Source organism: Marmota monax, unplaced genomic scaffold, assembly GCF_021218885.2.
Source record: "Marmota monax isolate L192 unplaced genomic scaffold, Marmota_monax_Labrador192_F-V1.1 WCK01_AAM20220418_F8-fsc00004, whole genome shotgun sequence".
NCBI classification, from domain to species: Eukaryota; Metazoa; Chordata; class Mammalia; order Rodentia; family Sciuridae; genus Marmota; species Marmota monax.
Genome location: NW_026692881.1, coordinates 18,708,778 through 18,721,559, shown reverse-complemented (window position 1 = coordinate 18,721,559; position 12,782 = coordinate 18,708,778). Strand labels below are relative to the sequence as shown.

Below are 12,782 nucleotides of genomic sequence, written 5' to 3'. Positions count from 1 at the left end.
AGGAAGATGGCAGGTTGGAGACCAACTGTGGAAATTTAACAAGAACCTGTCTCAAAATAAAAATAAATTAGGGCTGGGATTGTGACTCGGGTAGAGAGCTTGCCTAGCATGCATGAGGCACTGGGTTTGATCCTCAGCACCACATAAAATCAACAAATAAAAAAAATTAAAAGGACTGAGAATAAAGTTCAGTGGTAGAGTACCTGTGGGTTTAATCTCCAGTATTACATACAAAAATAATTTTAAAAAATTGTTTGAATGCCATGGCACACATGAGGATCGTGACTTCAAAGCCAGCCTCAGAAACTTAGTGAGGCACTTAGCAACTAAGCAAGACCCTGTCTCTAAATAAAATACAAAAAGGGGTTAGGGTTGTAGCTCAGTGGTAGAGCACTTGCCTAGCACATGTGAAGCACTGGGTTCAATCCCCAGCACCACATAAAAATAAGTAAATAAAATAAAGGTATTGTGTCCATCTACAGCTAAAAGAAATATTTAAAAAAAAAAGGAAGCCAGGTGTGGTGGTGCACACCTGTAATCCCAGTGGTTCTGGAGGCTGAGACAGGAGGATTGCAAGTTCAAAGCCAGCCTCAGGGGGCTGTGGCTGTGGCTCAGTGGTAGAGCGCTTGCCTCGCACATGCGAGACACTGGGTTCGATCCTCAGCACCACATAAAAATAAATGAATAAAATAAAGTTTAAAAAAAAAAAAAAAAAAGCCAGCCTCAGTAACTGCGAGACACTAAGCAACTCAGTGAGGCCCTGTCTCTAAGTAAAATACAAAATAGGGCTAGGGATGTGGCTCAGTGGTTGAGTGCCCCTTAGTTCAATCCCTGGTACCAAAAAATAAATGGAGGGAGAGGGCTGGAAGGGCTGGGGATGTTGCTCAGTGGTTAGGCACCCCTGGGTTCAATCCTCAGTACCAAAAAGAAAAAAAAAATTAAATTTTAAAAACCAATTTAAGTCCAGCCTGAACAATCTTATTTTTTCCTAAGCAAGAAAAACACAAAGGATAAGGCAGTGGTGTTGCTCACAGAGGGAGGTATAAGGACAAGTCCTGATTGGAAAGACATTAATAGGCTTCTTTGGGCCTCATTCCCCATAAGAAATCCTGAGAAAACTTAACTTTGGGCCAAGCTGATAGGGACAGCCCACTGGGCTTAGTCACTTCAAAGTGTTTGAACATTAGAGATTTTTTTTTTTTTTTAACCAAAACCAGCATTTTCTACCATTGTACTGTGATAAGACCGTGACTTCAGGTTTGAATGGCAGTGCTGATGTATTTCATGGCATATGAATCTTAGTGATGCACAACTTTTTGCAGAAAAGTCATTTTAACTGCTACCAAATGAACAATTTTACAGCTTTTGAACAAATTTAATGTATAGCCCAAGGAGGAGCAAATTACAGCAGTCTAGCCTAGAAGGGCTGAAAACACATATTAGTGTGTCAGGATTTCTGCCAGAAAAAGAACAGCTATGTTAGTACTAGCACTAGACTGTATTTCTCAAGAGCACTAAAAAGACTCCCATTCTTCAAACAGTAATGAACTCAAAATTATGAACCCAAAGTTCCAGTTCTAACCTTTAGGCTTTGTTTGGGTGTTATAGGTGACTCTGTTATTACAACATGTCAAGGTTTGATGTTTATTCTTTAAAAAGAAACTTATGGTATCCTTGTTTAACATTAGGCTATTGTAATAAATTAGAATGTATAAATAAATTACATTAGGAAACTAGAAATCACAATGCCCAAATGAAACCACTGTTAACACATGATTGTATTCGTTCAATTTTAATGTTTGGGTTTTTCTTATGAATATGTGTGTGTGTGTGTGTACACATACATATATGTATATATCCAATATACATATACTTTAAAAATAAAAAGTGGCAAAAAATATTTTAAAAATAAAAATAAAAAGCAGCTCATACAGAATACACTATTTTATATTTTTCACTTAATAACAAAACAATAATATCTTTCTATGTTGTTTATATATGTAATTCACATTTCCAAACGTTTGTACCTATTCGTTATTATTTCCTTAGAATAATTTCCTAGTAGATTTGTTGGGTCTGATGGTGTACAATTTAAGGCAGTTGTTAAGTACAGTCAAATTCCAAGATTTACTGTCACCTGTTCCCTGCTTCATTTTAGAAAGAGTTGATATTCCTGGGCTTGATGTTTAATATCATTGTTGAATGTAGGATTTTTAAACGCACAAAAGTCATTTTGTCAGTGAGTCGCAATGTAGCTACTGCTCATGATGAGCTTAAACATTTCCCTTTAGAGTTTTTAAACTTCTAGTTTATTCAGTCATTGGCATTTTAGAGGAGCAATAGTCAGTATCATCCCTGGTTATCCTCTAGTGGCTATTCCTCAGTGGGAATTGGTGGCAGTGATCCTGTACGATGGCACTGAGCCTTGTCCTTCTGTGCTAGGCAGTAGTATTGGCAAGCTGCCAGATGAGGCGAATGTTTATGGAGGTGTCCCCAGGCCCACTGAACTCCAGTTATTCTTGATGAAATGTCTCTTCTTCAGTAGTGAACTGCTGCTTGGATTTCTTTTCAAAACTTTGTTTTCCTGTATCTTTTTTGTAGTTGTAGATGGACAGCATGCCTTGATTTGTTCATTTTTATTTGGTGCTAAGGATCAAACCCAGTTCTTCACACGCACCAGGCAAGCACTCTGCCACTGGGCTACAGCCCCAGCCCCTCCCTGTATCATTTTTGCAAGAAGTTTTGTTTTTGTTTTTGTTTTTTTTAAATTCTTGCTCATGAAATGCCTTCTCTCTGAACCCCAAAGGTCTTATTAATTTGTTTCCCTCCACGCTAACTCCCAGCTGGCCATTCTGCTTGTCCCCAATTTGCTCACCTTGAGTAACTGTCCTAAAAAATGAATACTTTGTTTTTAGGTTCATCAGAGATACCCATTATATGCAGTTTCAAATGACTGCCTGTCTGCTTGTCGTTTCCCTCCCTGTAGCTGGGGCCCCACTTCAGAGGTTGGACATGCTGTCCCAGGAGGCCTCACCTCCCCACTGCACCCACACCCCACTTAGGAAACCGGTTTCCTCCAGTGTCCTCAGTTCAGCTCACTCTTTTTCCTGGTTAATCCATTTGACAAAATGGATCATTTTGAGTTATACTTAGTCTAATCTCCAGATTTGTAGCTGTTGTCTCTTTTTAAATTTAGCATTTGTTCTTTCCTGGTGTTTTTAGAGTAAGCTTCTGGTTTTATGTTAGTTATATATAATGCCCTATTAAATTTGCCATCCTCAGCACTCAGCAGGGGGATGTGGTCTCTGCTGATCATAGGTCTTCAGCTTGTGTGTTTCGTGGGGGGGGGGGGGGCGGTTTCTGGGTATGGAGCCCAGGACCTTGTGTATATGAGGCAAACACTGTACCTCTAAGCTATACTGCCAGCCATTTTTTCTATTATAGAAAATATCATGTTAGCCCTGACATTTTTAGCCATGATTCCACAACCTGAGTGAAATAAGCATGTATAAATATGTTTTCTTTCACATTACCGTAAACCATTTTCAGTATTAACAGTATCTCATCTGGAGAAAAAAACTATTATATCTGGCAGAGTACCTCAATTGGTTTTGTGGGGGGGTTTGGTTTGCTTTGGTTTTTGTTTTATTGGCACTGGGGTTGAACCCAAGGACATTCTATCACTGAGCTGTATCCCTTTTTGTTTCTTATTTTGATATAGCCTCTCCCTAATTGTCCAGTCTGGCCTCAAACTTGCAATCCTCCTGCCTCAGCCTCCCAAGTAGCTGGAATTACAGGCATGCACCACCAAGCCTGGCCTGAATAAATGTTTAAAATAATCCTAGGTGCTAAGGGTATAACTCAGTGGTAGAATATGTGTCTAGTATACTTGAGACCCTGGGTTTAAGCCCCAGCTCAAGTGCATGCATCTCCACAGACAAACTATTAAATGTAATTTCATCAAAATTAATAAAACTTGGTGTTTTTGCCTCTGTTTCAGGGTTTTAACATCAAAAGTGTACAATCACAGGGTTTTAAACTGAATGTATGGGACATTGGTGGACAGAGGAAAATCAGACCATACTGGAGGAATTATTTTGAAAATACTGATATTCTTGTAAGTACTCCTTCTGATGTGCTAGTTCGTAATCCTTTCTGCCTGTGTAAGAAACAGTGACACTGTAACGTTCCCCCCATCCCAGTACTGGGTATTGAACCCAGAGACCCTCTAGCATTGAACTATATATCCCTGTACTTTCTGTCTATCTACCTACCTATTTATTTATTTATAGATGGGATCTGGCCAAGTTGCCAAGGCTGGCCTTGAATTTGTGATCCTCCTTCCCCCCTGTCCTGAGTAGCTGACTGCCCAACTGTAATGTTCTTTCTCGTCAGTAGTTCCATTGCCTTGATGTTAATTGTGAGTTAGCAGAATTACATTAGGCTGCAGGCTGGAGAGGAGAAACATCTCTGTGTGACAAGTATATGATATTTTGCTGTCGCTCAGTAACAACGTTACCCCCACCCACCTTGGCAAAGTAAAGTGTTTATTAATTACCATTATGATATGATATTAATTACCATAGTGATTTGAACAGTAGAAGGGAAGTCAGAAGATCATAAGCTGACTCTGTCACCCCAAGTGAATCAAAAAATCAAATATATCCAGAAGAGAGCAACCAAGATAATGAAACTCCTGGAAACAATGTTGGATAAGGAATGCTTGAGAGGCCTGACAGCGTTGTCCCTAGAAAAAGGAACACTAGAACTGTCTTTCATTGCTTCCAAAACTACCTGAAGTGTCTGAGGGATTAGCCTTATCATGCATAGTTCTAGAGACTGAGCTAAGAGCAATCTGGGAGTTTTAAAATGATAGAATTTCATTCAGAATAAGGAAGAAGTTTCCTGTAGCTACAGCTGCCCAGAAGTAGAGCAAGCTGCCTGGTGTGTTGGGGATTCTCTGGCTCAGGTGCCATTCCTCCAGGCAGAGGCTGACATTTAGCGCATTTGGTTCCCAACTCACTGTCACTTTTTTTTTCCTTCTTCTCTCTCTCTCTCTCTCTCTCTCTCTCTGTGTTTGTGTGTGTGCACGTATTAGTGGGGATTGAACCCTAGCTTCTGCCTCAAACTTCTGAGTAGCTGGGATTACAGTCATACAGCTTCACTGACATTTTCTCCAAGACTTCTGTTTCAGAATTCTGGGAGAGTTCACTGTCTGTATACAGAATTTCTCCAATACCCCAGCTTCTCAGTCTTATATATATGTGTGTGTGTGTATGTATATACATATATATATATATATATATATATGTAATATGTTACATATTTAAAATATGTATATTATAAAGTTTTTTCACTAACCTCTAACTGAAAGCTTGGATTTACTTCAGTTATGACGATGGGCAGTAAACTACAACATCATCTGCCATATCTTTGTCTTTATTACTAACAGAATTCATCTTGTATCTCAAATAGCTTCTCTCTCTTATGGCTTCTGATGTGACTCTCTCTTTTGGATCATTCTTGTTGACATCCACACATCCTGTGGTTTCTCATTTAAAAAGAAAAAAATAACAACTTTTCTGTTGACCCTTCTAGATACTGTCCCATTCCTCGGCCTCCCTTTATAGCAGGAGTCCTTGAAGGAATTTTCTCCACACTGTCTTCATCTCCTCTACTCCCAGTTACTCTTGAGCCTTCCTTTCAGTATCACCAGTAATTTCCATTGCTGAGTGCAGAGTTTGATTTCCAGTACGGTCATCTTCCTTGACCTGCCATCGTGTTTAACATAGTCAGTTGTGCTGTCCTGGAAACATTATCTTTCCTTGGCTTCCAGGATACCATTCCATGTTATTTTCCTCCTAACTCACTGGCTCCTCCTCCTCCTCAATCTTCATTGTTTTTTGTTTGCTTGGTTTTTGTTTTTGTTTTTTGTTTATTTGTTTGTTTCCTTTTTGTTGTTGTTGTTCTTTCCTTATCACTTGCTATAGTTTGGATCAGGAATGTCTCCCAAAGACCCATGTGTTAAGGTGGAACCTATAAGAGGTAGGGCTTGATGGGAGGATTTAGGTGATTGGGGATGTGCTCTCAAAGGAAATTTAGGACTCTGGTCCCTTCTTCTCCTTTTCTTTTTGGGTCCTGGCAGTGAGGTGCATAGCTTTGCTCTACCACATGCTGCCATGATATGTTGCCTCACCACAGACCCAAAAGCAACAGGGCCAACAGACCATGGCCAACAGACCATGGACTGAAACCTCCAAAACTGTGAACCAAAATAAACCTTTTTTCTTTATAAGCTGATTAAGTAATTTGTTACAGTAGTGGAAGGCTAACTAACATATCTCACAATCTCCAATTGTTTGGATGCCCTGGAGGTCATCCTTGTTTTTCTCCTCTACGCCATTAGGTAAATTCATCCAATTTTAGGCTTTAATTATCATGTACATAGTGATGAATCCCAAAGTATTATCTCAGGAGTTCATAGATAGCCAGCTTCCCATTTGACATCTCCCATTCAGTGGCTCAGAAGCCCCTTAGCCTCAGCAAATTTCTATCTTCATCTACTACTGCCCAAACCTGTTCCTCCCTCAGTCTTCTCAGTAAAGGGCAGTTCCGATCATCCAAAAACAACAGAATCATCCTTAGCTCCTTTTCTTCTCACTCCTCACGTCTGATCTATCAGCAAATTCTGCCTGTTCTACCTTCAAAACATTTCTAGAGCCTGACACTTCCTTCCACCTCCACTTCCGCTATGCACTGTTCATTATGGTACCTCCCTGATCACCTCTCTGCTTCTACCCCTGCCACTCTGAAGGCTCAGCACTGCTGCTAGGGTGATCGTGTGGGGCTGGGGTTGTGGCTCAGCGGTGGAGCATTTGCCTCACACAAGTGAGGAACTGGGTTCGATCCTCAGCACCACATAAAAAATAAATTCATTAAATAAATAAAGATATTGTGTCCATCTTTAAAAATATTAAAATCTTAAAAAAAAAAAAAAAGAAATCCAATCTCCCAATTCAAAGTAAAAGCCAATGTTCTCCTGGTAGCCTCTTTGCCCTCTGCATTCTGGCTCCTTGTTAGCTCTCTGACTTCATCTTCCACCTCTCTCACTTGGATCCAGCCATAGTAGCCTCCTTGCTGTTCCTGACACACCAGCATGTTCCCACCTTGGAGTCTTTGTCATGGCTGTTTCCACTGCAGATTTCTTTTTCTTTAGATTTCCTCATGACTTGCTCCCTTACTGCCTTCAATACATCACCTTATTCCTGAGACCTTTCCTGATTATTATATGTATATTTAAAATTATAGCCATTATCTCCACCTTCCCAACACTGTTTATTTCTTTGCTTTCCTTGTTTTTTTCCTCCATCAGACTTATCATTACCCAGTACCATCAAGTTCATTTTTGTTTTCTTCGGTATTGAGGATCCAGCCACTGTCTTGCATGTACAAGGCAAGTGTTCTAGCTATATCCTAGCCCACCATGAGACATTTTTATTTGTTTATTACCTGTCTCTCCCACTGAAGTGTAAATTCCATGAGAACAGGAGCTTTTGCATTTTTTTTTTTGTTTAACTGTTGTGTCTCTAGTGCCTAGAAAGGTACCAGAATGAATGAAATGGATCTTGTTATGGATGGATTCTGACATCAGGCAGAATGTGGAGTTATTTAACTTCTAAATTCCATTCCAACTCTAAGGTTCTGTGGTTTTGTTATTGTGGTCAAGTCCAAGGGCTTGCTGATTCCTTCTATAAAGTGAAGAGATTGTCTACTTCATGTTGGGAGAGTGATATGAGAAGTGAATTCATTCACTCCCTGTCATTCTTAAATGTAAGAATGCCAAAATATAAAATCTTCCCACCATCAACAAACATATTTGAGGTACTGAAATGGGTTTCACATAGGTTCTTCATGTTACCAGCCCTCTGTGAAGGGAGTTCCAGCTATTCCTGATATCAAGTTAAAGGTTTAAATGGATGAGAGGAAAACCATGAGAAACATGCATCCATTCATTTATCCATGTTTTCAACCATTTATTCCTCCCAAATGTATTATATACCTTCTAGGAGAATGAAAGAGAAATGTTGAGTAAGAAGAAAAATTTTTCTTTAAGATAAAAAGATAGCCAGGTTCAGTGGTAACCTGTAATCCCAGCAGCTCAGGAGGCTAAGGCAGGAGGATTGCAAATTCAAAACCAGCTTTAGCAATTTAGCAAGGTCCTCCCTCGGCAACTTAGTGAGACCCTGTCTTAAAATAAAAAATAAAAATGACTGGGGAAGTCAGATGCTTTCCTGCATAGCAAAAATGAACTACTGGAATTTGAAACTAAAAGAAAAGTATTATTTATCAGCCCACAAAATGAAATACTTAATCAGAAATCTAACAAAATATGTACAGGATCTGAGGAAAATTTAAAAACTGGTAAAAGAAAATCTTTGCCTGTCATGTGTTCAGTCCTCAACAGAGAAATAAACAAATAAATAAATAAATAGAGAAATATTCCATGTTCATGGCTAGGAAGACTCAATATTGCTAAAATATCAATTATACCCAAATTTATAGAATTGATGCAATTCAAATCAAAATTTCAGCAAATTATTTTGGAGATATTGATAAACTGATTTCAAAGCTTATATGGAAAAACAAAAAGTCCAGAGAGCCAGTATGGTACTGAAGAAGAAAAAACTAGAGTTTTAACACTACCCAACTTAAAGATTTACTATAAAGTGAGAATAATCAAGACAACACATATCAAAGAAAAATAGACAAATTGATCTGTGGAACAGAAGAGAGAGGGTGGCTCCAGTGGCGCAATCGGTTAGCGCGCGGTACTTATAGGAACAGAAGAGAGAATCCAAAAATAGACCCACAGGAATATAGTCAACTGAATTTGACAAAGAAGTAAGACAATTCATTGGAAGAAGGATGATATTTTTCTGCAAATGGTGCTAGAACAATGGAACATCCACATTCCAAAAAAAAAGAGGAATCTAACACTTCTAGAAGATAACATATGAGAACATCCAGGTGACCTTGGGTTTGGGTGATGAGGTTTCAGATACACCAAAAGCACAGTCCATGAAAGAAAAAGTTAAGTTGGGCTTTATTAGAATTTTAAACTTCTGCTCTATAAACGATAATATTGAGCATATGAAAGGGCCCTGGGTTCAATCCCAATACCACCACCAAAAAAGGGGAGGGGACATTGCTAAGAAAATGAAGAATCAAGCGACAGATCTCTAAAACATGTATCTAGGGGCTGGGGCTGTAGCTCAGTGGTAGAGCATCTGTCTAGCACATGTGAGACACTGGGTTAGATCCTCAGCACCACATAAAAATAAATAAATAAAGATATTTATTTATCTATAACTAAAAAAAAATTTTTTAAACATAGCTAATCTAATAAAGGATTTATATCCAAAATATACAGAAAACTCAATTTCAACAATAAAAAAAACCTGATTTAGGCTAGGGATGTGGCTCAAGTGGTAGCATGCTCGCCTAGCATACATGAGGCACTGGGTTCGATTCCCAGCACCACATAAAAAAAAAAAACCTGATTTAAAATATGGGCAAAAGATCTGAACACACACCTCACCAAAGAAGATCTACAGATGGCAGAAAAGCATATGAAAATACACTCAGTATCATATGTCATTAGGGAATTGCAAATTAAAACAATGAGAAAATGAAAATAAAGGCTGGGGTTGTTGCTCAGTGGCAGAGCACTCTCCTCGCACATGTGAGACCCTGGGTTCAATCCTCAGCACCACATAAAAATAAATAAATAAAATAAAGGTATTGGGTCCAACTACAACTAAAACAATAAATATTAAAAAGAGAGAGAGAAAAAAATAAAATAACAGTGAGATTGCTACTAAAAGGGCTAAAATCCAAAAATTAGACAATACTGAATGCGGTGGGGACAAGGAACTGTGGAAATTTTTTTTTTTTTTAAGCCAGGGATTGAACTCGGGGGCACTCAACCACTGAGCCACATCCTGAGCCCTTTCTTGTATTTTATTTAGAGAAGGGTCTCACTGAGTTGCTTAGTGCCTCCCATTAGCTGAGGCTGGCTTTGAACTTGTTACACCCCTGATGCTGGTGGTGCCTGGCTTGGGAATTCTCCTTCATCACTGGTGGGAATGCAAAATGGTACAACCACTTTGGAAAACAGTTGGTAGTTTTTGTTTTGTTTTGTTTTTTAATATATTTTTAGTTGTAGATGGACACAATATCTTTATTTTATTTGTCTATTTTTTTATGTGGTGCCAGGTGTTGAACCCAGTATCTCACACATGCTAGGCAAACGCTCTACCACTAAGCCACAACCCCAGCCCCCCAATTGGTAGTTTCTTTAAAAGTAACCAAAGTCTTACCATACAATTCAGTAGTACTCCAAAGTATCTACCCAATTAGTTGAAAACTTATGTTCCATACAAAATCCCACATATGAATAGTTATAGTAGCTTTATTCCTGATTGCCAAAAACTAGATGTAACCAAGATGCCCTTTAATAGGGGAGTGGATAAGCAAGCTTTGGTATACCTGTTTAATGCAGTATTATTTAGTGATAAAAAGAAATGAGTTGTCAAGCTACAAGGAGACACGGAGAAACCTTAAATATGTATTGTTTTAAAAGGATACATACTCTATATTTCCAGCTATATGACGTGTGTGCGCGTGCACGCTATAGATTGAACCTAGGACCTTGTGCATGCTAGGCAAACACTTTACTACTGACCTACATCCCCAGTCCTTTGTGACATTTAAAAAAAATCAAACCTATAGAAATTTATAAATGTCTTTACTTAGTAAAAGATCAGTGGTTACCAGAGGTCTGAAGAAGGGAGGGGAGCGATGAATAGGTGACATATAAGGAATTTTCAGGGTGGGGAAACTATTTTGTATAAAACTGTAATAATGGTTATATGTTATTGCAGTGCTGAGGATCGAACCTCAATCTATGCTAGGCAAGCATGCTACCACTGAGCTACACACACTTCAAAGCACAAAGAATGAGCCTAGTGTTTCAGTATCTGTTCGTTATTTATACCGAAAGAATCACACTAATGCAAGATGTTGCTAGGGGAAAGTGGGGCTGTGGGTAGAGGTGGAGTAGATATATAGAACTCAATTGAGTGCTACCTACTCAATTATTCTATAAATCTAAAACTATGCTAAAAAATAAAGTGTTGTTTTTTGGTTTTTTTAAGGTATAGATTCCCTTTTCCTTTTTGAATCAGAGAGTTGGGTTAAAGCTGGGCATGGTGGCACACACCTGTAATCCCAGCGGCTTGGGAGGCTGAGACAGGAGAATCACAAGTTCAAAGCCACCCTCAGCAACTGCGAGGTGCTAAGCAACTCAGGGCTGGGGATGTGGCTCAGTGGTCAAGTTCAATCTCTGGCACCAAAAAAAAGAGCTGGGTTAAAGCAGGTGTCTAAGAAAAAGAGCAGTCCTATCTCTTCATCTGCTAGATTTAAGTGCTTTGAAAGAAATACCCAAAGAGGAGCCATATGTAAGGACTTTGGTGATTATGAAGCTCCATAGGAAGTCTCAGGAACCTGTGGTCTACAGGTAAGGGTAATTTTAAATCATTGACTCTCACATCTTGAGAGAAGACCAAAAGGTGGTTTTAATATGACTCTGGATCCCACATTCTTGTTTGTTAAGAGAAATTATCGTAACATTCAGCACAAAGTAGTTCAGAACAACCCTAAAGAAGCTTTCTTCAGCCATATAACCAACTAGTACAAGATAATATTTTGGGTTGAGATCAACTTTTCATTATTTCCCAGGGCCATTTGAGATTAAACGGTTGTTAGAAGCAGCTGAGTCCCCAGGGTGAGAGTCTAAGGCCTCAGGAGCCCTGAGCTCTTTGTGCCGGTGTTGTGGTAGCCTGGAGCAGCAGTGTTGATGGGCTGTTTGTTTGTGTTTAATAGTCTTCCATTATTGGTTGAAAAAGACCTGTTACACTCCACTCCACCCTGCTAGAAGAGCATGATTGAGGCTTGACACATTTTGTTACCTAGTTAAATCTTTTCAATTCTCTCTGGAGTGTCATGATAAAATCTTGCTTTAGAGCAGGGATGGCCACATTGATCCTGCCTGCCTCCTGTTTTCCTATAGCCTGAGAGCTAGAATGGCTTTTACATTTTTAAGTGGTTGAAAAAAATATTAAAAGAATAATATTTTGTGACACATGAAAACTATATGAAATTCAAATTTCGGTGGAACGCAGCCACACGCATCTGTTTACAGATTGCCTTTGGTTGCTTTCTCACTGCAATAGCAGCGTTCAGAAGTTGCAAATAAGATTGTATGGGCCACAAAACCTAAAATATTCACTACTGACTTCTGACAGAAAAAATTTACCTGCCCTTGCTTTAGAGCATGCAGTGACTCTTTAATGGTTTAAGAGTCAGAGCAACTCCTAAGAGTGCCAGAGTTACTCTCTGGGAACTTGACCCTGAGAACATCTGACTTCAGCTTTATTAGTTTGGGGGAAGTGACTAAGAAATAGAACTTGAAGTGTGATAGAAAGGAGAGGATAAAAGTATCTTCCAGTTTTCCTTAGGCCAGGAATGATAACAGCCTTTTGTGCTTCTCTCTCTCTCTCTCTCTCTCTCTCTCTCTCTCTCTCTCTCTCTCTCTCTGTCTTAATATTTTTAGTTGTAGATGGACACAACACCTTTCTTTATTTATTTATGTGGTGTTGAAGAATCAAACCCAGTGCCTCACATATGCTAGGCAAGTACTCTACCACTGAGCCGAAACCCCA

General features: G+C 39.1%; 1 protein-coding gene across 1 annotated transcript in view; it reads left to right on the top strand.

Moving 5' to 3' along the window:
- Positions 1-12,782, top strand: part of Arl3 (ADP ribosylation factor like GTPase 3) — a 40,802-nt gene that overhangs the window by 9,655 nt on the left and 18,365 nt on the right. Inside the window, exon 3 of the mRNA XM_046450005.2 lies at positions 4,001-4,117. Within this exon, the coding sequence (XP_046305961.1) occupies positions 4,001-4,117 (117 nt within the window). The remainder of the gene's footprint in view (positions 1-4,000; positions 4,118-12,782) is intronic.